At 42.0% G+C, this 26618-nt stretch overlaps 2 protein-coding genes across 5 annotated transcripts; one reads left to right on the forward strand and one right to left on the reverse strand.

Moving 5' to 3' along the window:
• Positions 1–466: 466 nt before the first annotated feature.
• Positions 467–15981, reverse strand: cnot10 (CCR4-NOT transcription complex, subunit 10). 4 transcript variants are annotated; one of them, XM_014330664.2, is made up of 19 exons: positions 15761–15981; positions 14159–14250; positions 13292–13453; positions 13061–13211; positions 11350–11486; positions 10529–10597; positions 8373–8456; positions 8096–8213; positions 7783–7932; positions 5129–5331; positions 4233–4354; positions 3685–3864; positions 2356–2436; positions 2144–2257; positions 1822–1952; positions 1709–1741; positions 1471–1598; positions 1000–1075; positions 467–795 (listed from the first exon to the last, which is right to left on the reverse strand). In XM_014330664.2, the coding sequence occupies exons 1-19, from the start codon at positions 15774–15776 to the stop codon at positions 653–655; spliced, it is 2190 nt and encodes a 729-aa protein (XP_014186150.1). In that variant the 5' UTR covers positions 15777–15981; the 3' UTR covers positions 467–652. The 4 variants fall into 4 exon arrangements, with proteins under 4 accessions (XP_014186150.1, XP_014186151.1, XP_014186149.1 ...); XM_014330665.2 differs by having other exon boundaries at positions 1471–1595; positions 11350–11489; XM_014330663.2 differs by having other exon boundaries at positions 11350–11489; positions 15761–15980.
• Positions 15982–17112: 1131 nt separating this feature from the next.
• On the forward strand, positions 17113–24598 carry calhm6 (calcium homeostasis modulator family member 6). The gene is made up of 2 exons (XM_005951143.3): positions 17113–17732; positions 22485–24598. Exons 1-2 carry the CDS (start codon positions 17187–17189, stop codon positions 22917–22919), a joined length of 981 nt encoding a protein of 326 aa, XP_005951205.1. The 5' UTR covers positions 17113–17186; the 3' UTR covers positions 22920–24598.
• The last annotated feature ends 2020 nt before the right edge of the window (positions 24599–26618 follow it).

Genomic DNA, 26618 nt, shown 5'->3' on the forward strand with positions numbered 1-26618 from the left:
AGATAAGATGGGGCCTGATTATTTAAGACCTTGTATGTGAGGAGCAGGATTTTGAATTCTGGATTTAACAGGAAGCCAAAACAGGAGAAATCTGCTCTCTCTTTCTAGTCCCTGTCAGGACTCTTGCTGCAGCATTTTGGATCAGCTGAAGGCTTTTCAGGGAGTTTTTAGGACTTCCTGATAATAATGAATTACAGTCGTCCAGCCTGGAAGTAATAAATGCATGAACTAGTTTTTCAGCGTCACTCTGAGACAGGATATTTCTAACTTTAGAGATGTTGCACAAATGAAAGACTTACATATTTGATAAGGCTAACCATTTAAGACCAACTACACCTCCGCAGTCATTTGCAATCCAAATGTTTTACACACACACACACACCACCCACACCACACACTCACAACACACACACACACACACGTCCTCTTCCACATCCTCCCAGGCAAACATAAACCGAGCCACATGTGATTCAGTAAATAAAATTTATTTTCATTCTTCACACACAAATTCCTCATACAGTGAAAATAAAAGAGGCCGCTCTCTCGGCCATTTGACACCAACGCAGATGGTGTCAAAAGTCTCCTCAGTTCATACAGCTTCATAAATATCAAGGTTCGGCCAGGATGTGTGGTCTGGAATGGGTGAGGTGGCTCATTTCCTCTGGATCTGAGTAAAAGATGAGGGCAACTGGAGCGGCTGAATGGGTTTCTTACGGAAGTCCGGGGAGACTCTCTGTTGCGTGGTAGGCAGCAGCTGGTTGCGTTTGATGATCTGCAGAGCCAGCTGAGTGTTTCCTGAGGACCAAACATAACATTCAAGGATCAGGTTTAAAATGCCCTCACAAACACAACAGCTCAGCCCGTTTCCACTGTTTGCAAAGCCAATACGACGCTTTGATATGTGGAATACGAGTGTGACAAACCAACCCAACCAAAACAGGGCGTCAGGCGAAAAACACGTTACAACAGGTGTAACTGGTGACGCAGCAGCTCACTGACCATTCTGCAGCTCCAGGTACACTCCCAGCAGGATGGCTTCAGGTGGGATCTCCTTGCTGTTGATCATCGACGCAGCCTGATGGTGACAGCACAAATTAAATTATTACTGAACTGTCGGGACGCTCACTGCTTTAAGCTTCCTGATGGGTTACACACATAATTACAGCATCAAAGAAACGGGGCGAATCAGATGCTTTTGAACAGTAACAGTTTCCAAAATGAATTTTAAAAAGGCTTTAATACATTTGTGGAGCATAAAATGCAGCAAAAACAATCAGCAGCCAGTTTGATCAACATCGTCACTGAAATGTGATCGTCCCAGATTCTTCAACGTTTATTAGTTTCTCTTTTCTCCCCATAAAAACTTTTCTTCGAACCACTGCAACAATGAAGTAACACGTCTAATGCCAGAGTAACTAGATTTTGATTGGCCAGTCCTGGACATGAGTTGCATAAAGTTGCCATGGTTACCTGAGTCAGGCACTTGCGGGCCTTGTCGTACTCACTCCTTAAACAATAGGCACTGCCCAGGTTAAAGAGCATCATAGCTCGAGCTGATGTCACACTGCTGGGATAACACAGTGGAGTCTGCTTCCCTGCTGCAACACATGAGCACACACACACACACACACACGTTATTTTCCTGCTGCAATGTTATGCTGTATATAAGATTTTGGAATCAAAAGCAAACACGTTGCTTAAAACTCACAGGACTCAACAGGCTCATCTCCTTTGTCGGACCCTGCTGACAGAGAGGAAATTATTCACTGAAAACAAGCCTGCAGCAAAAGTTTAGGCGAGGAATGATTTCAGCCCACGCACCCTGGTCTTGTTCGTTCATCAACATGCCCACTGACACATCACTGACGTTCTCTGGATTAAGGTGAGCGATAGCGTCGGAAATCCTGTCCAATGAGATGAGGGCTTCGGCAGCATAGAGGTGACCGAGGAACCTGAACAGAAAAGGTCCAAACAGAGAACAGTTAACTCACTCAAGTACATGAAGACCCTGATCGTACAATGACAGGACTCTTTTCTGTGTCCTTCTTTCTCAGACTTTATATCCTTTTTACAGACTTTCTGATTTTTAAAATCACTTCACAAGGATCCTGTAAGCTTCTCCCCGCCTCGTGTAACCACTTACTTGAGCGATCCGGACAGCTTAGTTTGATGGAGCAGCTTCTCGGCGTGGTTTAGGGCTATCAGGTTGTCTCCCAGCGCCAACGCTACATAACTGCTGCAGGCCAGGATGGAGCACCTGCTCACACAGCGAGAATCAACGAGTGGCATTTTGGTCCTAATGACATGAACCGCCAGGATGTGTAAATGAGCAGAGAATACGGAAAGCATCATTACCTGAGGTTTTCTACCTCCTGTTTTCTAAGAGGAGAAGATGGAGCAGCGGACAAAAATTTATCAGCATCCTGACCTTTTCCACTGCAAAGAAACACAGACCCTCCATCAGAGCACATATCAGCTGTGACAGTTTAATGTGACCGAATCACAGGCCACCACAATTCAGCCATCACCGTTTCTCAGTCCTGCATCAGAAAACATTCTGAGATGAAGTTCTCCTTGCAACTACACCCTTCAGTCCAGATCCTCTTCCCTGTAATGGAGTGACTTCCAGATCTCTTCACTGTAGATCCTGGTGGGTTGGATCAACTGGTCAGTTTCACTGACTCCTGGTGTTTAGCTTCACTCCTGGATCTACAGCTGTGTCTGCTCTTTGTGGTGAGCTGGCTGGACACACCGTGTGCACGAGTGTGGCACTGAGTTATAGGCTTTCTTGCAGTCAACCCAGGCAGTGGTCAGGCCGCCCTGTCTGGTGTGCACGCTTCTTGACCAGCAGCTGATATTTTGACCCCATTTTGACGTTCAGAATGACGAGCTGTGTTTGCAGTTTGTGTTCATGACTCTATGATGACTGAGTGGATCCAACTTGTCATCCAGAGGAAGGTAATGGTCCAATAGCTGAAGGCGTCACTGTAAGGATGTTGTTGCCGTTAGGCCAGTCTGGGTGTAACCAGGCATCCACAGCGTGCCGTTAGCTGCGGCTCGTCTTTGTGGCATCATTTCATTGAAGCTGCAAGCACAGCCTGAGTGGATCTTGGGAGAATATGTAATTTTTTCTGTGACCTTGTTGCCAGAGAGATATGAACCATAATGTAGTAGTTTTAGAGCCTCAGTTTATGTAAACATCTCCCATCTCTATACATCATTTTGCACTGGGTAGCATTGGGAATCTAAGCTGATGATCCTTAATATCGGATGCTACATGACTTTATGCATAGCAAAAAAGAAATCCAGAAAATGCATTTTAAAGATCATGTACGATATTAATAAGATCTATTCTTTGTTTTTCCATCATAGTTATATAAAGTACCAGACTTAATGAGTGTATATTTCTTGACATTATGACGGACATTAAGGACTCTAAGTTGTAGTCCTCCTCAGTATGCAGCAGAGAGTGTGCATTTTAAATTCAGCAGTAAATACAAATTTACACACAGATTGTGTGACTTTGTACAGTTTTTGAACATAATCACTGGAGAGATGTGTTGGGAATACAGAACAAACAGGAACACTTTATGGAAAAACAGAAATATAGTTTGGAACCAGCGAGTTAAGAAGGCATCACTGTCTTTCTGTAACAGGTGGGTGGGGTGGACAGACGTGTCTGACCTGCAGGCGTCGCTGTTCTCGCTGCCACTCTCGGTGCTTCCTGACTGACTCGAGTTCTTGGAGCTGTTCTCTGTCTTGAGTTCTTGCTGCTGGTGTTCAGGCAGCAGCAGCAGCGCATTCCTCAGACAGATAGCTGCAAACTCCATACTGGCCACTGGAATAGCTGCTGATTGGCCCTCACTATACAAAGACAAACACTGTGAGGTCAGTCTACCTCACATTAAACTACAGTAAGATTAAATATCAATTGGATGTTAAAATGTGCACATGGACAACCTGTAAAATGTGATAATTTCATGACATGATAGTGGAAACACAATAACCAGAGTGTCAGTGATGTAGCAACTGATGTAACGTATGTTACTCTGTAATCATTGTATGCAGGCTGAGATGCTTTAAAACAAAACAAAAAACAGCTTTTGCTAACCACTTCCTGTTTCATACTGTGGACCCCGATAGTTTAAACCAAACTGGCAGAACTCTGTTATCGAGGAGTCATGTGTGTAATTTATTGGCTCCGTGTGGATTTATGGGTAGTGAGCACTGACCTGTACATGGTGTTCTGCATGGACTGGGACGCCAGGATGATCTTGCGATGGTAGCCCTGGCCAACAACAGACTGAACGATACCTTTTTTACAAGGCAAACCTTTGCTTTCCTGCTCTGAGCCCTTGAAATTGGAAAATAAAGATGATATAATTTTAGATTTTACCCCCATAAATCCATTCAAAGATGCAAAAAACAAACAAACATTTGACTAAAGTAGTGTGGCTGAAATATTTTGTCCATGGTAGAATAAGTTAGAAAGGAAAACCATTACAGGAGGACGGCCTTATGCATCCTTGAGCCACCAAGTGGGCATCAAAAATAATAAAGGAGAAAATATGTGCACATGTGAGAGCAGTTTGATCTGATCTCCATCAGAGATGAACCCAACCACGGTGTCATCAGCATACTTGATGATAACATTGATTGGGTTGGCGTGGGGGGGGGGCTTTGCTGCGGACCAGTAACCAGTAACCAGGAAGTATTATTAAACCATACTGTAGCCAGTGGTACCCTTGGCTTCCTGGCTTCCTACTAGATACACGTACGGTATCAATTTGAAAATTTGACGTCACTTTGTTCTCAAGATATGAACTCGTCCAAGGTTTTCAATGGATGCACCTATGGCATGAATTTCAACTGTTCTTCTTGGGTTATCACATTCACAAGATTTTGAGAACACTTGACCTTTGACCTTGAAGTCAAGGTCAGAGATTTAAGCTTGTCCAAGACTTTTTGCATTCACAAACTTGGGTGCCATTACTGCCGGCCTAGCAGGGTGACAACAACATCCCGTTAGCCTTTTACGGCTGAGGGGTAAAAATGACAAAGAATAAACAGGTAAAAAGGAAAGGTCACCATCGAAATGCTCAAAAACATTCACTGCATACATGCATACCCCTTTGTTAGCAGAGATGCAGCACTCTGCAAGCCGCAGCCACAGCCGAGGGTTGAAGTGGTAAACCTGCACCGCCTCCATCAGACATTCAAATGCTGCCAGAGGTCTGCCAATATGCAGTAGCTGAATACCGCAGTTATACAACAGCTCGTAGCGTTTGTTGGCTAGTAAAGCGCACATCGGGATACCTGTGAATTTTTTAGCTGAAAACAAAAGAAAAGGACTTTTTGTTACTGAGGAACACATAACTTACACCTGTGTGTAAAAACACAAAATACATCCCGATATAAAACATTTCTATTGTGTCAAAGCTGAACAAGTCCAACACAAGACCAGAACAACCAAAAGGGGATAAAAAAACAAACAAATTACTTCTGTGAATTTTAAACCCTACATCATCTTGTTCTTGAGTCATTGCACTCATGAACATGCGTGTCCACGCCCCCCACCCAACTCCCTGGGCGAAGGCAATAACCCATCAGCCTTTACAGCTGAGGCGTAACAACAAAGATCAGCAGGGTGACAGACACTGGATGGTTTAAAATGAAAAAATGATAACTATATCAAGCACTCACAAGGCTCAGGGTATAATGCACAGATTCAAACTGATATACTTGGGAGTAAATTTGCCGCCAGACTTCTCCGAATTAAAATCTAGAAATAACGGTCCTTTAATTATTGTGGCCCGTATGTCTTCCCCACTTCTCTCTCTGCCCCCACTTTCCTGTCGTTTCTTCACTGAATCTATCAAATAAAGCTGAAAAAGCCCCCCCAAAACATTTAAAGTTGTACATAGCACTGGTAAATTTGAAAGCGAGCAGTGAAGCACACATAAATGAGAAAAAGCGGCTGCAGGGAGGTTATCGATTCAGGTTTGAGTTGGAGCCAATCGTTATCACGTCTTCCGGGAATGTCTCTAAATTGTTCCGTACTGGCAGGAGTTGAAGAATTGCATAGAAAGGTTTTAAAAGTACTGTTTTTACATTCAACTTCCTTTACATGGGAACAAACGTGTACAAAGTTGATATGTTTAGGATCATGTTAGTCACTAGTAAAAAAGCCATTACTAGGGATTGGCTGAAGACAGAGGCCCGTAAGCAGGAAGTTTGGACTGAAGTGATGCATAATGTTTATGATGGGAATGGTGACCTTCACTGGCAGACTAGAGTTGGGCAAATGTAAGTTTTTCTGGAAAAACTGGGTGGACAGATTTGGTAGAGTAATAGTTTCTGGTTCTGTGAAACCCTCAGTTTAGTGCGACAGACTGTATGTAGTTGGCCAACTAATTTTCAGGGTATAATAATTTGTTTGTCTTATTTGATTCTGCTACATGGATTATGTCAGAAGAAGAAGACACAAAGAAAAGTGGAAAGAAGAAACGATCCAATGTATTTTCTGGTTGAAGTTAACGTGGTCATTAATGTGTGTAAATGACAATCAGGGTGTCTACAATGTCCCGGGACAGGATTCTGGTGATGTTGTCATTTGCAGAGGTTCACAAAAGTAGAGAACAGAAAAAAAAAAGTAAGGAAGTCCAGTCGCTTTCTTTGCAAGCTTCATTGGCTTTCTCAGACCTTTTACCATCAAAGTCTGGACCAGTTTGTTCCATAATAGCTGGTAGACGAGGTTTGCTGTGCTCTTTGTTATCGTTTTTCCTACCAGGTGAAACGTGACATTCTCAGGCTTTTAAGTATTACAGATGAAATCTGTTATTTAACACACAGTTCACAAAAGTTAAAACAAAAGCCAAAAAATAAATAAATAAAAATAACCAACAACAAACAAGGCTGGCCAGATGCAGCTTCATCTTTTTGCTGACAGCACGTAGCAGTGAAACTTGTTTCCCCACCCTTCCTAAAATATAAAACCTAATATAATCACAGGCTTAATGCTGGCTTTCACAACTGTCTCACTGGCTCCATAATACCAACTATGTGCACATATCTGAAGGTTTTACAGCAGAGGAACTGATGTATACGTGAAAGGATAGAAACAGCACTAACAGGATAGTCATAGTAACACTAAACACAAACTACTAACACTCGGTAGCTGCTCCTGTTATGCTAGCTTCGCTTTGTTTATAAATGGGAAAATCTTCAAATTCTCTTCAAACCTAAATACTTTTTATTTTGAGTATGGACACAGCTGTGGGAAACAGTAATGTGTACATCTTTCACTTGGTTACCCAAGTTTCCGCCATCAGCCCCAGCTGGTAATGGCAGATAGCTGCCGGAGGTCTGTCCCTGCTAAGAGGGAGCTTTTCACTTCCCACTGTCACCAAGTGCTCACTCAGAGGAAGTCGTTTGATTGCTATGGTTTTTGCTGCTTCTATACATTATAAAGTGCCTTGAGGCACCTGTGGTTCTGAATTTGTGTCATATAAATAAAATTGCATAGAATATAAGTAAACTGGGGCAGCATACTGGTGGAGTGGTTAGCACTGTTGGTAAGGAGTTTGACTCCACCTCCAGGCTTCAGTTTGCATGTTCTGTTTGCGTGGTTACTCTCGCGGTACTCAGGCTTCGCATTTCTTGGGGTTAGGTCAACTCATTGTCCAGCCTGCCTCGTGCCCTGTTGGTAGCTGTGATAGGCTCCAGGCCCTCCGGGATCCTGATAAGTGGAAGAGAACAGATACATGAACTGACTTCACTTACACTGGCCATTGCTACCATCTCCCAGCTGTGCACAGGTGTGGTCATTCTCTTGCAGAGCCTTCTTGAAATAGAAAATGCCGAGGTTGTGTTTCCCCATTGCAAAATGAATGCAGCCCAGGTTGTTCCAGAACATACATCGAACACATTCACCTAAATGAAAACAACACGCATGCAATTAGCAAATCATGAAAGCCAGTTACCCCAGTAATGACGTCAACATCTGGAAATGCAATTAGGCAACAAAACCTGAGGACGACAAAGTAAACAGCAGGATTATAACAGAAAGCCAAATGATCCTGCGAGCAGCCGTTACCTGTCTTGATGGGCCCAGCATGCTCTGCAATATTGGAGCTGTTCAGCAACTTCACTGCTTTCCGGTAGTTTCCTCTCAAATACTCAAAATTACTCTTGAGGAACAGTGAGGGTGCAGACTGATGACAGAGAAGAGAGCGTGGAAGCAAAGTCAATTTCCAATGAACTGCAGCGCGCAGAGAAATATTTGAGACAAATTTTAAATTGCATCATATGCCAATCGCATAAGGCATACTGCATCCTCTCCCCTTTACATTAGAACTAACAAGCAGACTTACATTCCCTGCTGTGTTCATCACTGACTTGATCTCCCTTTTACAGGCCTTGGAGGATTTCATCTGAATGTACGCTCTCACTTTGTACTGCAGAAAGGACAACATCAGTTAGAACAGGGGTACAACCCTGGGCACGCGTGCCACAGCTCCCACAGAGGCCAGCAGGTGGATGAGGGAAGGGGAGGCAGGAGGAGAGCCCCGAGGCGGCCGCCGGTCCGAGTGTGAACTGAACTTCAGGTAAGAAGTTATGACCTGCAGTCTATCTGGGTCAGATATAAACCAAGTTTAGGTGGAGTTTATTTTCGTTGTGCTGACTTTTTACAGTCAGTTGCAATAACTCGTACTGCGTACTAGCAAGCATGACGGAGTTTCTATACAGCTGTGGGTGCTATGATGTTACTGATAGTGAACTTGATTTTATTCATAAGGTTAGTTAGTAGAGTTTCCAACCGTCCCGTAAAAAATGGAATGGTCCCGCATTCAGAGAAAATATTACGCGTTTAATATAATTTAATATAAGCGTTACTGCTGGTCATGATGTCGGTTTGGAAACATGAAGATGAAACCAGGAGATGTCCTTACTGAATCATCAGAGCTGAACAGGTGATGGAGAAACAGGTTTACCTTTTAGGTGACATGGATGAGTTGAAGTTATGAACTGTTTCTGAGAGACAAATAACACCAGGATCCTTTTTTAGGTAGCTGACAGCTGGTAACTGTGCAGGGGCGGGTCTAGCAAAGTTTTGCCAGGGGGGCCAGGTAGGGCATTAACAGGGAGAGGGGGGCACAAAGAAATACTTTTCTTTCTTATTCTCATTTAAAATGTCTCGCTTTTATTAAATAATTATCTGAATCTTACAACCAAAGTTTTTATCTGATGTAAAATGTATAGAAATCATACATATACCAACAAGACTGTACATCACTGTCACAACAGCGTCTGTTTTCATTCAAAGGCTTTATGGCTTTAATACCTGGGGGGCCGGTCTCTAGTCAAAATGCCCGGGCTGATTTTTTTGTCCCAGTCCAGCCCTGGGCACGACACGCAGTGAATTAATCTGAGAAGGTGCATCAAAAAATAAATGGCTGGCCAGCGGTGCACATCGCAAATTAGCTCGCATAGACACATTCTTAATGACGGTATCTTAGCTAACGACCCCAACTACCAGATTCAACTTGTAACTGGCTACAAATCACTTAGCCTAGCGGTGACAGGGACGTTGTTAGCTGGTAGTTTTTTCAAGCGATGTTGAAATTTCCACGTTCCGACACTTCAAAAGCTTCAGCAGCTGTCGGCTCAGCGCAGCATCAGCACCGCGGAGATACACGGATACATCCGTAGACTCGAGACAGAATTCACGATGTGTTTTCAGGACTTTCAGCTGTTTGGACCAATGTTTTCTTTTCTGATCAAACCAGAAGCTTTAATGAGCAGCTGGATTTGTCTCGCATTAACTGGCTCGACACATCGAAATGCAGCCGATTGAACTGAACAGCTCGACTCTGTGGGGTCAAAGTTTGCAGAACTACGAGCAGCTGGAATCCACAGCTGTGTGTGTTCATGGAGCTGCATGTTCACCTGCTGGACGTCACTACCTGACAGGTTTAACTGTCTTCAGAACATTGCAGAGGCCTTATTGACAGTGTTTGGCTCCACATGTCTGTGTGAGCAGGTTTTCTGTCACATGAGTCCTCAGGTCTGAACGCTGGACACTCGGAGACCCGTGTCTCTGAGTGGGAGACCAGAGATCACAGTAACATGTGCGTCTCTGTATTAACAAACATGCCATATTGGCCCAGTTTATTTCTCTTATCATTGTTGTGAGGAGGCCATAAACAGCATTTGTATTTTCTGTTGTACAGCTCATTTGCTGTTATGGATTAAAAGTCTGTTTTGTTTCTAAATAGCTGATAACTATTCGCTGACAGCTGCCAACATCTGTGAACAAACATAATCCTATAACGTTGTTCTATATAGTGAGTAACTGTTCATATAGAGCGTTATTACATTTATTGCTAATGCAGTCATACGGCACACTGACCTCTGAGGAAATGTTAGATGCACTCATCATCAGAAAGGTTGCCGACCCCTGAGTTAGAGCATGCAGACGAAGGCTGAAGCAGTTAAAGAGTGAAACATGGGTGAACCCAGCTCTCACCTGGTGAATTTTTGATTTGGCTGCTTCAATCATAGCTGCTAACTCGGCCTTCTGGTTTCCTCCATCTTTCTGAAATAAAGCACAGAACTTAGTCAGCTTCATTTCACAGACTTAAACTTGTGAAGTCGGTGACCTAAGAAACAGCTTCATGACTAAGGTCCTTGCAGTTTAATCATTTAAAGCTCAGCTATTCATCGACCCTTTGATGTTAGTTCCATTTGTGGTTGAAAGATTCATTTGCTTTGATAGAAACATTTTCTGTAAGAGAGTACACTGTTCTTCTTCAAACACTGTGACCACTGCAAACTGAATTCAGCTCACTGTAGTAAGAAATCTCACAACTGTGACTCTTCAAAGTTACCTTTTAAGCTGCAGCTGCAAAGCTTTCAGCGCTGATATGTTTTTAGATGCCTTAAATAAATATGGAAGGTGGTGAGCGATAACTGTGTAGCTCAAAAAGTGACTTTTTTCACTGCATTGTGCGTCCAACAGTTCAGACCCTTTCACATGAAAAACTCCTGATGGACAGTCTGAGCTGTGAGACACATTCTTGATGCATAACACCATGGAAGCTGGAAAAAGATTTGTGGGCACAGCCAGAGATTTCATTTCCGATTTCAGGAGTGAAATCTCTGGCTACAACAGACGCTGATATGAAAGTCTGTGAGTTTGCACAGAACAGATTATCAGGGAGTATTCTATAAGCAGCAGCAGGCGTCTGCAGTGCTGCTCGAGGAGACGATCTTGAATGTGCACACTAATGGGTTTGCTTTTGTTGTGCACATTCCTGTTTTTATCACACATACTGTATTTGTGTCTACCTCTCCTTTGCCGTTCTTGTTGCTTCCTTGCACAGAGAGTTTGTCCAGCACAGTCAGCAGGTGGAGGGCCTTCTCTGGCTGGAAGGTGAGCAGGTAGAGATCCACCAACAGGAAGCACACAGACTGTGCAAACTTTTCTTCTAGGGGAAATAACACAAGACATCAACAACAACTACAAGTACAAAAACAATAACCATTATTATTATTAGCAGTACAAAACTGAAAAAGTCCTAAGCCAAACTCCTTCGTACTTTGGTCCCGAGGGGCCAGACTTTGTTTTTAACGTGGTCTTGAGTTGGGTCTCCAGGCTTTTCAAGGTCTTTGAACATCATCGACTCAAATAGTTCTAAAACAGCAACTAGTCATCTGCAGAAGAGCGGTTTGATTGTTTCAATCAGGTTTCACACGTCACCAAAGTACAGAACAAGTACTGGGAAGGTTGCCAGTAGCCTTTATACGGCCTCTGACACTGGACTCATCTCTTGTCCTGCTATCAGTGCAGCGTTACAGTTGTCCTTAATATTAGAGATCAGTAGGTATGAAAAATTTACTGCTGATTCAGCTGCCTGATGCACTCCAATTTTTCCATGTAAACCCACAGGGTTCCATGATAGGACCAGTTATTAACATTACACATGCCTCCATGTATAACATTTAAAGACATAGTATACATTTTCACTGCTTTATTATTATTATCCCATGAAGCCAGATAAGATCACACACACACCTCAAATTTCCTGCTTTTAAATTTAGATAAAAACTGAGGTTATCGTAGTTTCTGTACTTTGTTGAATTCTGAAGCCTGACTAAAACTCTCCAAATAAAGCATTCCTCTGCAGACCACCAGTTAGCTGTTTTACAACTACTAATTCAAGAATTTCTTGGAGAGTTCTTGAAGGTTGCAGATTGTCCTATAATAAGCACAGATAGCTGGTTCAGGTGATGACCTTTACGTTCCTGCCACTTTAAAGGCCTGTGGTACGCAGCTCATTGATAGAGACCATGAAGCATTGATTAATGACTTCTCTGAGCAGCCTTGGAGGAATGGGATCTCACAGACATGTTGATGGTTTTGATTACTGAAGTTAACTCAGATCAGAGAGTCTATATACTTATCAGTACTACTAAACTACTAATCTCTATGAGACGTCTGAGTCATTTTTCTCTAATGATTTAAACTTTATTAGTGAAGAAAATCATTAAGTCATTACTTCTTACGGTCATCTTTACTCTGATGCTTAAAGCCTTATTGTTGATTCAACCACAGTCTCTATAGTGAAGCAGTTGTTTGACAGGATGAAACGAGGAAAGAGCCCAACTTGTTTCATTGTTGTGTGAGCAAAACTGTGACATCATTACTGCTGCTGCTGATACAACTACAGGTAAGGTCTCACAAACCCTACTCTGTACTGCCTGGTTGTTTTTGTCATTTCATATATTCAAAGTATCGTCACCATCAGTGTAATACACAATACAGACAATAATAAAAGTCATTCTAAAAACCGTTGCATGCTGCACTTGAACTTATCACCTTAAACATACATAAGAGGGGACTGGCTCTCCATTCACAGTCAGTAAGATATTTCAGAAAGAGCGCACAACTGAGCCGGCCTTACAAAGAAGAAAAACGGCAGCTGACAACGTCACATCCTGGAGCTGATGCTTTGCAACAACCCTGCCAATTAAATGCATGGAAGTTAGCACGACATACCAAACGGTTCCAGAAACTGGTAGAGCTTTTCTCCGATGCAGATCGCATCAGAGAACTGCCGCATGTAATAGTGGATGATAGCTTGATTGTAGTACAGGAAACTATTTTCAACATCATCCAAACCATCAACATCTTCTGCTGACGTGTGAACCTGAAACACAGAAAGTAAGCCAGGCTCTGAGTTTACTGCAAACAAGGATTAAACCTATGAAAAGAACTCGGTTTAGTTACCTGGTTCTTCATTGACATCAGGGTCTGCTTCAGCAGCCCTGTGGTCGTCTGACCGCTTTTGTAAAACTCAACAACAGCTTTATTCATTGCAATCTTGTAGTCCTCTTTAGTGAGCTCTTGCAGGGCTTCAAGGTGTCTGAGCGCCTCGTCACATCTCCCAGCCTAGAAGAAAAAAACAACGTTTCACAATGTTTGGATTTCTTCTCACAAATACGACAAATAACAAGAAAAAGAGCAGCTGGTCAAACCTGAGTATACAGCGTGAACTGATGAGCAGGAGTTTACGAGCACTTGCATTTTATTCAGGATTTCCACGGCCCTCTAAAAACTTGGCTGAGACTGGAATTGCCTCATAAATGTGGACGGTGTCACATTTTAGGGGCTGAGACCATTTCAGGTAGAGATACTGTTGTGGAGCGAGCAGTTTGCTCATTTTACTCTGGTTAGTGTGACTCACTCGTCATAGATGATGCACTCAAAAAGACTATCTAAAATACCTAGAAGACCCCTCATGCTGTGCAACAGTTAACATAATATACTCCGACACTGCCTCCACTCTTGAGCCCAGCACCCTCGGTACTGGGGGGCAAAACGGGGCAGATCCTGTTGAATGGGCTGTAACATAAGTCCCAGCGTGTGTCCACAGAACCTCTAGATCTCAGCTAAACGCTCATATAGACCACTTCTACAAACACAGCAAAACAACATAAAAGTGACAGTTGCTTTGCTCCGAGTACTGAATGTGTTCATATTCACATCTCTCTCACTTCTCTAAAGAAGAAATTAGAACCACTTGCAGTATTTTTTTATATACACATTCATTGTCAGAAGACACTGTGAGTTAAGTTGAAATGTTTGATTATTTACCGTAAATGCTTCATATGCGCTGGCTGCCATCTCCTTCTCCTGGTCTGTCATCCCCGGCGACGGTGAGCCATCATGCTTTGCCTCATTTTGCTCTGATTTAAAAATAAATAATAATATTAAGTATAAGCTGAAACACCAATTTGTGAATACCCATAAATAGTATATATTTTATTTGTTGGTTACATGATAAACATTTTTTAGAAACTGTTTTGCAGCAAAAGTTAAAATTAAGCAAAATGGACTCACACAGATGATGTGAAGAAAATATTTGCTGAACTTCCATTAAGGGGGTGTACCTAATAAAGTGCCACTGAGTGTAATACGCATAACAATGTACAAACAAGCCAGCTTACATAAATAGTGCCTCTTTGATTGTCTGATTTATCCATATAAAACCAACCTGTTCAGAGCATTCACCAAACAAGGCCAGGGTTAGGGTTATCACCCGCTCCTCCTGTCACAGGTCAGCCCTTGCACCTCGCCCCCCACCTGTTTGCCCCGCTGCCCTTGGCTTAAAACCAGCTTCGTCCCTGGAGCCTTTCGGACCGGTGTTGTGCCAAACAGTGATCGCCTCAGTGAACGGGGTTTACAAAGGGCTTATATATAAAATTTAAATATTACCTGTTTTTCAAGTATCTTTAAACTGTGTGTTGTACTTGCATTATAACCTATCCAGTCCTTTTCCTCCACTTAAAATATGTTTACAGAACTGTTGTAATATTTGTTGCAATTCCCGCTTGGCCAGATTAGTCTTACTAAAGACAGTTTCAATCTTAACGAGAGTTTTTTAAATATAAAAGGTCACCGCTAAAAACCGATTGTGGCTTGTACCTTGTTACAGGAATGTTGTTTCTAACTGACTTGATATCATTCGTGAGGGAAACATCTGACATGTTTCACATATTACAGACCAACAAGTTATTTATAACAGTTTAAATACGAGCAATCAGTTTTTTGCAGACATAATTTTTTGGCACAACACCGGTATCGGACACGATCCCACCCACGGTCTGAGTAACGCTCATCACACACTCAGACCAAGTCCTTTACAACCTGTTCTCCAATGTGCGCCGTTCTCTTGTTTTGTATATATTCCTGCTGTCTTACTATTTCTATTTTATACCTACACAGTTGGCGTGGACAACGTCGTACGCGTACATCGATAATAAAGGGCTACTCGTTCTAATCTGGTGCTGCATTAGCTGCTAGCTGTTAGCGGCTGACTGTTTTTGAAAGGGCTCGAGGGCTTACGGTTTTACTACCGAGGTTTTACTATTGGCTGGATTAAATGTACCATAAAGCTCACGTTGTAAACGAGCGAGGACTAAAATTCCGTTGATTCATCTTAGTTTAGCCCAAACGAAGGCAGAGAGGGAAAAGCGCCTGCTGCAGCACACAAACCGTCTAAGTTAACCGAGAGAAGTCATTGGGATCCCGAGGATCCAGAACACACCAATAAATAAAGACTGAAAGACCAAGACATGAGTAAATCCCAGTGAAATACATGGGCGGCTTTTCATGAGAGACAAATGGGTCTGCTTAATGGGTTAAAGCTAGCTCTTGTCAACCACAGCAAGCTACTTGGGTAATCTTCACACTCACCTGTATTTTCTGCCATTTCTGAGGGTTTCTTAAGAGAAAATTAAAAGTAGACCAGACCGGGTTACTGCGATAAACTAAAACAACACCAGTATAACGAATAAATGTGGAAACTTTTCAAACACAGAGGTTAGCCTAGCAGAAATCTATCCAATTATCACGGCACTGTTTCTTCTTTACTGTTTGGCGATAGCCTCAAACGTCGCATGATAAGGCAGTACCGCCCCCTGTCGATATCCGCGTGTCAGGAAAATCTTCTTCTTCCTTCCCTTGTTGGCGGTTGGCAAACAGCAAAACAGTGAAATACCGCCGCCCTCTGGTGTGGAGTGTGAACTGAAGCGTTAAAAAACACTCAAATCGTCCCAAACAAATGAGTCTGCCTTAAAAAACAAAATATAGCCTGATAAAGTTCACCATACACCAAGTCCAGTTTCATATCACCAAGTTATTGATCAATTGTCTTCTTTCAGCATAAACAAGATGCTATTCAAACCAGTGAGTCGAGATAGAACCGTCTCCTCCCTCCTGTTTCTTCCTGTGCTTCTCATTTCTCCTGTTTTCCTTTGGATTTTGTAAAACCATCACCCCTTCCTCTCTTCCTCCCATTGCTGTCAGGAAAATTGAGGTTCCTGAACTTCAAAGATTCACTCACCGGGCCTAGTTTGTTAGTCTTTTACTTCTTCTTTTGCTGATGTCAGTTTCCCTTCATGTCCATTCTGTCCTGGTTTCATCTATGGATTTGGATTTGGATTCAGGATTAAAATGAAAAACTTTGGATTCCATCCAAAGGGGTCAAAGGGGACTCAGGGCGAGAGGCGGGGTAAACCTTGGACAGGCGGCCGCAGGGCTCTCTCTCTCTCAAGTTTGGATTAAAATAGCAAATTCAAAAAGAACATATATTAAGTAAATTAATCAACAAATCAGATTTTTGGAAATGTGATACATTCCCTTTGTACTTTCCTCAATAAAAAGTATAATTCAACTTGTTCTTTATTACTTTCTGCAAAGGTGGAAATGGAATTGCTGTTTAGTAGACTCTCATATGCTGACTGGGATTTCCTTTTAACCAAAAGTAACGTTTGACTTTTATGTCCTGTTACAACAGTGCCGGATCTTACAGAGCCTGCTTTGTTTTCACTTTATTTGGTGAAATCTGCTCCAGTGTTTTCTAATTTCTGCTACATAATTTTGCACTTTTGCTGTAACAAAACAAATTTCCCACCTGTGAAACTAATAAAGGTCATCTTATCTTATCTTTATGCAGGTGTAAACAAGGGGCCCTATAATGCAGGAAGAGCAGTCACTGTCATCTCGTGTGCTATTTTTCAAAGAGGAAGTGGTAGAGGACTCAGCGGTGCAGCTAACGTTGAAGCTGGAAGTGAAACAGACGTTTTTTCTCAGCAGTCGCTTATTTACGCAGCAGTTGAAGATGGACAAGTTTAAGACTGTTCTGAACATTGCAGGCAAACAGACCAACCTTGGTTTTGGCCTGATAGCTCTGTTGACAGCAGGAGGAGAGCAGATATTCTCTGCAGTGGTATTTAAGTGTCCCTGCAACGAGCTGAACTTTGTCTATGGGATAGTGTTCCTGCTGGTGCCAGCTCTGGCTCTGCTGCTGCTGGGTTACATCCTCAGTAAGAAAACGTGGAAGCTGCTGACGGGTCTGTGCCGGCGTTCGGAAAAGCTTTTGTGCTGCAAGAAGCTGGTTGCCGCTGGTGTGGTCCTCTGTCAGATCGGCACCTTTGCGCTTGTTGCGCCTTCTACTTGGATAGCTGTAGCTTTACTCAATGGAAACTACTACGAGTGCGCCATGACAGGTACCAATGTGAGCATTTACAACAAACACGTGTGCAGAGATAGGAACTCTGAGATCCAGTGTGAGAAGGAGCTGCACAGGTTCCCGTGTGGGAAAAGCATTAGTGTACCTCAGGCTGTGAGAGAAGATGTTCTGCTTAATCTCCGAGCTGAGTCTCAGGTACGTAAAATGCTCTGCTGCTTTCACACTCATGTGAAAGAGTTCTTTAGATCTGTTTGGGTTTTTTATCTACAAACTATCAGCAAACTGAAAGTTATTTGCTCAATAGAACAGCTAGAGATGCCTACGGTGTAAATGCTTTGATTTTCATTGGCATTGTTTATCATATTTTTAATGTTATTATTTGTGTTACTTAATTCTGCAGTGGTTCCCAGTTGTGTTCAGGAGTTAGTTCATGTTCTCTCAGAGCTTTACGCTCCTGTTTATACAATCTGCTATGATCTGCTTTACCATCAAACCTCATTTGACCCAGTGTTTTGTAGGTTTTGGGGGTTTTTTAGTCATCATTTTGAAATTCGATTTGTGGTTTGGTTGGTGTTTTGTGTGTGTGTGTGTGTGTGTGTGTGTGTGTGTGTGTGTGTGTGTGTGTGTGTGTGTGTGTGTGTGTGAGTGTGTGTGTGTGTGTGTGAGGGTTAGGGTAAGCGGCTAGGGAAAGCATTGTGTCAATTAGGCGTCCCCACAAGGATATAAATACACACGTGTGTGTTTGTTTAGATTTCACTTCTCGTTTTCTCAGCATCTTAAACAGCTCATTTTTTGTTGGACACACCCTGGCATGTCTACATTTGGGTCTTCCACACTAACACTAAGTCTGCATGACTGTGACACTTGCTTACTTGGGTTTAATAGTCAGGGGTGTCCAACTCCAGGCCTCGAGGGCCGGTGTCCTGCAGGTTTTAGATCTCACCTTGGGTCAGCACTCCTGAATCACATGATGAGTTTATTACCAGGCCTCTGGAGAACTTCAGGACATGTTGAGGAGGTCATTTAGCCACTTAAATCAGCTGTGTTGGATCAAGGACATGTCTAAAACCTGCAGGACACCGTGCAGTAAGCTAACCCTCCCACCACACCCAGCAGAATAAGATGTCTGTTCACAGTGGACACAGATGCTTCTTTCACACCGTCTGTCTTCTCTGTCCAAAATGTGAACATTGGCATCCTCAAAAGAGTGACCTTTGACCTTTAGTCAAATTCTGCTTATATTTCAACTGTAACACACAGAATTTCAAATGCTTCAGTTATTTAGTGGTATTAACCAGTCACAGGAGGGAAAACAGGAATGTATTAAACAAAGCAATCAGTTAGATATTGAATAGACTAGAATGCCTTTAATGTCACTATACAGTTGTACAATGAGAATAATAATGGCAAAATAACTACAGCAAAACTAATGTGCTAACTCGACGTTTTATACAAAAAACAACAAAAGCACTGCTATCCCAGCTTGTGAAACGAGTTCTACTGTGATAGTGGAAAGCAGCGATCTGTCAGGTGAATTAAACCTGCTAACAGTTGTTAGCTGAGGACTGGCTAACATCTGCTAAATCAGACCTTCCCCGCCCCCTGGGGGTGGGGGGGTGCAGAGCCATGGCAGGGGGGGCGCGGTGTGAAAAGGGAGGAAAAAAAACAAACGGCGTCGACAGAAGCGCAAAGCAGGAGATGAAGCGTCGCTGAATATGTTTCCAAACCAACTTCATTCTAAGCCAAAGAAAATCTGGTGAAGCAAATCTTCCCTTTGGCTTCACCTGCGCAGGTGCTGAGGTAGGTCTCCCTGCAGGACTGGTTTCCCCTGCGTCAGGAGCAGCGCTGGGCTCTTCAAATCACAGACAAACAGGATCCAACAGCTGTTTATGTGTTTAAACCCATTTTGCACAGAGAGGATTTTTTTGATTTGATAGCAATGTTGAATATTATTACACAAAAAAAAACAACTACACGTAAAATAATCCCACCGTGACGCCTCTGCCTTTGTAAATGGAGGGACAGTAACTGCGTGTAAACCTGCAGACAGTCAGATTAACAGTATTTTGTCTCTATCTGCTATTCTGCAATTCATCCCATGTAAACAATAACGTGGCCACAGCGTGACGTGGAAAAAGGCGCATACCTCTGACATTGCGTGACGAACTCAGTTCTCGGTGATTCGAAACACTGTTTACGTGGACGAAACAGCTGCGTGTTCAAAAATACCCGTGTAGATGTGTACGTAAAAGAGTTAGTAGTTTATTTCATTACTACCTGTAATTTATTGCAGATTACTTGTATTTGCTTAAATAAATAATAATAAATACAGCATGAAAACCATAGACAGTGGCTGCAGTGCACTCATTCAGTTTCCGTTCGGCTCTTTGTACTTCACTCTTCTCGACAGCTTGCTGACTGACAACAGCACAAGCATCAGAAGTATTTACTTCAAAACTGCAACTCCTTCCTTGCTAACTACTGCACATGCTCCACTAGGGTGACCAACCGTCCTCTTTTCACGTTCTGGGAGGATGTCTGGGAGGATGTTCGAGATTGATGAAAATGTCCGGGTGTCCTACAGAGGACCCACATGTGTGACGTCATGCCCGAGCTGCAGCTTTGTGAGTTGTTCTGCGCTCACAGACAGACAGTGCGCAGCAGCCTGGTGATTTTAAAAAGATGCCAAAGTGCAACTGCAGCTTTTCAGACGACTGCAAAAGTTATTTCCCTCGTACTGTCCTGGTACTGATAAGTTTTCTTATATGAGGCCTTATTTCTGTACCATTATTTAATTCCAGAGGTTTTTAAGTTATTTTTTGCCCTTTTTGACTTGTAAAAGCATATTATTAAAGTTCTTCATGACTGGGCCAAGTGTCCTCTTCATTGGAAATCAAAATATGGTCACCCTACGCTCCACAACCCGGGAAAAGTTCAAATCAAAGCAAGTGGGAACAGTTTGGGAGCAGAAGGTTGTTAAGCTAACAAATCCTCAGAGCTACCAGTTGCAGAACTGCTTTTCTGCACCCTTAATATCAAGAGTAAGTCATTGAAGTGTTTAAATATTGACCTGGGTGTATTTAGTTCTGTAGGTGTCACGATCCTGGGTCTTTTGACCCAGCGTTTTGAGTTTTAGTTTATGGGTTATGTTTAAGTCCTTCGGGTTTTCTAAGTTCATTTTTATCATGCCTAGGTTGTTATAGTTTGTTATTAGATTCCCTTGCGCCTTCCACCCCTGTTAAGTCTCCCTTGCCCTTCATGTGTTTCATGTCGGTGTCTTATGTTTCCTGTTTTATTTTGAAGAGGTCTGGTGTTCCTGTGTTCGTTGTGTTTAGTTTTACTCTTCCACTGTGACGTCGTTATGTTCTTGTGTGTCAGCTGTTCCCCCGTGTGGTCCCACTTCTCTCGTTAGCCTCCTGTGTGTATTTAGTCTGTGCCTTCTCATTCAGTCTTTCCCATGCCATGTCCTGCTTTCAGGTTTTCCTCACCACGTTGCCATGTTTAGAGTTTCTTTGTGTTTTCTACTTGCCAGGGTTCTTCATGGTTCATGTTTCCTTTCTAGTTTACCCTGTTTAGGTTAGTGCTTAGCTTGCATTGTTTTCGCCTTTTTATTTTGTACTGTTCTGTCTGCTTTAATAAACGGCTCATCATCAGTTGAGTTTGATAATGTCTGCACCTGGGTCCACTCCTCACACTCTGCAAACTGTGACATTAGGAGTGATGAGTAAATCTAGTCATTAAACTTTTCTAGTTAACAAAGCTAGTTCAACCCTGCGCTGTGTTGTTTTGTGTTCAGTATAGTGCAGGTACATGTTGCTGGCTCAGAGTGCTCACACAGAGAAACACTGACTATGTGTCGAAATCTGTCTGTGTTCTACTGTTAGCCTCTGTGTGGCCAGTGTTATGAGCTTCATTTAGCACAGTGGTTCCCAAACTTTACAGCAGTGGTCCCCTTTGTTTTACAAAAAAAATGTTCCCCCCCCCCGCGCCCCCTGCACGCACACATCCTCTAACCACACACACCCATATTTTGCGCCATTGCGGTTTATTTCACACCACAAACATTTAGTAAATAATTAATCTTTGAATTGTTTTCACAGTTCTCCCATTCTGGGTGAACTCTGCTGTCATCATGTGCTTCCAGCAACATGCAGTTAGGTGATGTAGGGCTGCACAAAAGTGCACCTGGGGTGGGTGAAAATCATCCGTGACCCCCAACCTTCCACCCAAATGGATAGATGGAGGATAACAGTTTGATGATGTTTTCATGGATAAGTCTGGATGGTAATTTGTCTGTATAACAAAGTTTGGATGATCATGGGATGGCTGTAGCCACTTCTTCCACTTAACAGATGGTTTTTGTTCCGATCCCTGGCTGCTCCAATCTGCGTGCCAAATATTCTCGGGCAAGATACTAAACCAAGCGGCTCTCTGATGCTTCCATTAAAGTATGAATGTGTGTGGATGTAAGACAGTACAGTAAGTTGTATATGTTGTGTTCAGCTAGAGGAGGAATGTGCTACAGTAGAACCAGTCAATTCACCATTTCAGCAGGTTGAGACTTTTATTACACGATTAGTCTGGAAGATCATGGTTAAGTTGATACATTCATGGGATAATTAGTCTGATCATCATTTTACTGGATCACATGGTTTGCATGATGAGTTTAGTGGATCATGTTGAGTTCATGAGTGTGTTTTGTGCTTATCAGTGAATTAAAAGTGTAACAGTATAAACACAATACACATAGAAATGTGATACTGATATTTAATGACAAAATGTACCAGTGTTCTGTTTTCATTTGTAGCCGTTGACCTAAAGAACTTCAGAAACGTTGTTCCCTTGTTATTTTTTTTGACTTTCATTTCCTGGTGTGTGACTAAACGGTTAAACTGCTTTTATTACCTCTATTACCTGTTTACTATTTACTATAAATACTGTCCGTAGATTCTCGGTTGGATGCTCATCACTCTCATCATGTTGACAAACCTGGTGTTCACCTGTGTGGCTCGGTGCTCCTCCCCTATTAGCTACCTGCAGCTGCAGTTCTGGAAGGCGTATGTGCATGAGGAGAGCAATCTACTTGATTCCTATACGGCTAAGCACGCCAAAGCGTTTGCTGAGAGAAACCTAAAGACCTTCTTTGAAAAGATACCACCTGAAAATGTCATCACACCATCCAACCGAGACTGGGAGAAGATCTCCTCTCTCTACAAGTTCACCTCCAAAGATACCTACTACAGCACTTTGCACCGATATGTGGAGAACTGCCAGGAGACTGACAACGGGATGATGAGGATGAGTTCAGTCAAGTCAAACGAGTCTGTAGAAGATAACCCAGCTGTTCTTAGTTTTGTAGATGATGGGAGAATGCCACTGTGAGTCACAGACTACCCACATTAAACTGTAAAAGGTGTGAAGTAGAGAAGCTCTAGAAATGCTCTTAACTTCGTAATTTTGAAGAATAAATGAAATATGCATGAAATAATCATTTGTATGCTTAATATTGTAGTTGCATAAAGTGGCACAGTGAAGGATAGTGTGCAGCAACTTTTTATTATTTTGTATTTCCTTTGTCATGTCAGTCTTTAGTTTTTAATTCCATGTTCTGTTTGCAGACTCAGGAGAATCTGTCTGATCCTCCCGAGTCTTTCATCCTGTGTGAAGTTTGTGTGTCTGCATTTACCCCACTGCGTTCCCACAGTACCTCCTATATTCTGTTAATAACCTCTTTGCTTTGACCGTCCTGCAGAAGTTTAAAGAAGAGAAAAAGCAGATGAACTCTACTCTAACACTTTGTATCACTGTAAACATAAAAGGACGGCTGCAAGAAATTTATGTCCTAACTTAGGTAGTAACCAGAAACATGTTTTTTCCCTAGCCTGCAATCTTCCATGCCGTTCGAGTTGTTGTGGTATGCATCGAGCAGATGTGTAGTTAAATTTCTCAGGAAGTGTACATCAGGTTATGTTGAAGGTTGCAACGCAGAGCTAAATGGGGTTCTGGTGCATAGTTACCCATATGGTAAAGAAATAGAAAAAACTTATAAAAGACTTGCATCAGATGTGGCCTACTTCAAATAGTGAATCATAGAAGGCTTATGTGATTAACTCATGAAAGTGGCCACTTTCATTTATTGTTTTAGTATCCAAAACATACAAGTTTCATTTATATAATTTTTCAAGTTTTCACTCTTGTATGCTTTTCATACAAGATTCACACACGACACATACAAACTTTAGAAGATTTATAGATCTTTTCCATGTAGGTATTCAAGTACAACATGCAGTGAAATGTGACGTTATGATGTAGATCTGATGCAGGAGTTGAATCAATGTGTTAAGCTTGTCTCTCCTTAACAACGTGACATCAGATCTCCGTCACATTAAAACTACAACTGCACTGTGGCCATGAAACATTCATCTTTCATGGCCACAGTGTGTTCTGGCACCGTTGTTTTATAGAAGTCGTATGAACGAGAACAGGCAAAGGTTTCCTTTGCACTGATTATTTTGTTGAGAAATGTGGGATTAAAAGTTTACCTCTGATTACAACGGCGAGAGTAAAAGGTCTTAACATCCAGCCTCTTAAGGTTACAGTGACACAACGTGTTTGAACAAAGTTTCTCTATATGTGCTTTTACTAATAGTAAATCAGCTTTATTCTTAATCAAAGATATAATCAAAGTAAGTCTAATTAATATGATGGATGAGAAATGCAGTTTGAGTAATTAATATCTGACCTTTTCCTGTGATGGGTTTGTGTTGTATGTGCTTCTGTGGTGGGGTTCGTTGTACCAGTGAGAATCTGAGGGCTGTAGTGCTTGGTCAGAACAATAAACAAATATTCAGAGACAGTATTTTAATATATGATTTAATAAAAGAAATTAAGCTGAGTATATTATGACTGAAAAAAGAAGTTTTGAAGACAAAAAGTGAGTGAAAATGTAACTGAAGTAAAACAGTATTAACTGAGTGAAACATGAAGAATTCATTTGTGACTGAATGTTCATATGTGATGGAATTAACAATAAAAGATGTTAAGTACAACACAGAAGAGAAGGAAATGTAATAAAGTGATTTTAAAGCTTGAACTTTGTTGTAAATCCCACATGTGAAACAGTCAGAGAACCGAGGATGGTTGATGGACATCAGCTGAGAGTTTTCCTCTGTGAAGAAAACTCGTTGAACTTTGTGTTTTGTAAATATTGGAGTCCTGGACACACAACTCACACGTCCTTGTGTTGTCACTGTTTGTCTCACCGTAAACTGTCTCGGTACCCATCCCAAGTCCTGCAAATGCACGTGGACCAGCTAACTGAAACTGTGATTTATTTCCTGTTGCTGTCAAAGCACAAAGGGTAGTGGCTTAATTTGCAGAAGTTCATGTTTTTACAGGCACTGAAGGACCAAGTGTTTGTTAGTTTGCTACTGAGTGACTGAGCACTCAGGCTCAACGTGTTTGTGAAGTCACGCAGCATTGATTAGCGGCTGCTAGTCATCAGAAGGATCGTGACCCGTGGGTTTCATAATGCACCTTTGTAGACTGACCTCTGATCCAGTATATATGGAGCTCAGTTATTTATTAGGCACTGAGAGTGTCAGGATGAAGGGGCTGTCTATCCGGTTGTTCAGTGATGACGTGACGAATCCTACTTCCGGGCTAAAGTAGTCTGCGTTTAATATGGCTTTTGTGTTGTTAACATGTTTAATGTTTTGTATTTTCTTCTATTTGATCTCAAAAAGCTCCTAAAACAGTCAGTGATCACTGTTGACCTCCCTCGGCTTTTATTACCGCTAATCATTTATTTAAGCTCAGTTTTTAAAACCTTAGGATGTAACTACAGCCCAGCCCATGCAGCAGTATATGAATGACTAACCTCGTATTGTGGATGGATTATCTCAGTTGTTCTCCTGGCTGAAGTTTGGTCCTTTTACAGCATCCTGCCATGCGATTACATTTGTTCCTGACCACCGAGAACACTCACGTTAACTTTTATCGAGTGGAAAAAAAGTTAGCTTGTTTATATTATGCTAACATAGCTGTGTCGCTAGCGGTCACGTAGCACATCATTATATACCAGCTAGCCCAACTTCAGTAACCCTACAAACGTCACTGCTGTTTAGTTTTCTGTCTTCATTTATGTTGGAAGTGATAAGCAGAGCTGTACGTTTTAATTTGTTTCAAAACCCTCAGTCAGGACATGCTATATATGTATTTAGATAGAAGCTAGCGAGCTAACTCCCTGCTAACTTCTAACTCCGTTAAATGTCATAAATTCCGTTTTCATGGATGCCTGGATGTTAAACTCAATTGTTACACCTGGTAGAGCAGAACGCTGATCATTTTATTAAAGATGAAAGACTTTAGACAGTTTTTCAACTCTCAGTAATGCCATAGTGATCGTTTGATATATGGACCTGCAGCGGAGTTTAGGCCCAGACACGGCTAGTGACGTCAGACTGAACAACCGGATACCATGTACCAATTAGAAGATACTCCCTCTACTCGGATTCACACAGATCAGTTTACATTTATTGACACATTGTTTGAAAGAAGATGAATTCAGCAGCAACTGAAAGAGAAATCTTTTAGATGGATGTTCTGACGCCCCCACTATACTCACAAACATCCTGTGCAACCCTCTCTGAATAAAGTTGAAAATAAGCATGAAACTGAATCGGAAAAGACAAGAATACAGATGAATACAAGTTCAATAGTTCAATTGGGAACATTTTAAAGTTTGAATAGTTCCTGCAGCTGAAAGTATGTGGAAGTAGTCAGAGTTGGAGGTCGATTAGGTCGCATGTGGCTTTAAACATTCTTTCTATCCAAATACACAATAGATTGCTTTAAAAAGTTTAATGTTTTGGGAAACTTATAAATTAGAAGCTGAATGATGGTTTTTCTGGAGTTTCCTATATTACCAGATATATTTGCTCGTCTTCTTTCTTTGCATATGAATCCATGGCTTTAATATGATGTCGTCCTACTCTCTGCAGCTATAACAGCTTCAACTCTTCTGGGAAGGCTTCCCACAAGGTGTAGGAGTGTGTCTATGGGAATTTTTCTCCGGCTTCC

This window comes from Haplochromis burtoni, unplaced genomic scaffold (assembly GCF_018398535.1).
Source record: "Haplochromis burtoni strain Fernald_Lab_line unplaced genomic scaffold, NCSU_Asbu1 Contig_897, whole genome shotgun sequence".
NCBI lineage: Eukaryota > Metazoa > Chordata > Actinopteri > Cichliformes > Cichlidae > Haplochromis > Haplochromis burtoni.

Coding starts and splice junctions, on each gene's coding strand:
- cnot10 (XM_014330663.2), bottom strand. Junction 7,933..8,095: donor TGCTGGGCCCATCAAGACAG/GTAACGGCTGCT, acceptor GTTTTCATTTAG/GTGAATGTGTTCGATGTATG. Junction 1,742..1,821: donor GATGAACGAACAAGACCAGG/GTGCGTGGGCTG, acceptor CTCTGTCAGCAG/GGTCCGACAAAGGAGATGAG.
- calhm6 (XM_005951143.3), top strand. CDS start 17,187: ATGGACAAGTTTAAGACTGTTCTGAACATTGCAGGCAAACAGACCAAC. Junction 17,733..22,484: donor ATCTCCGAGCTGAGTCTCAG/GTACGTAAAATG, acceptor TACTGTCCGTAG/ATTCTCGGTTGGATGCTCAT.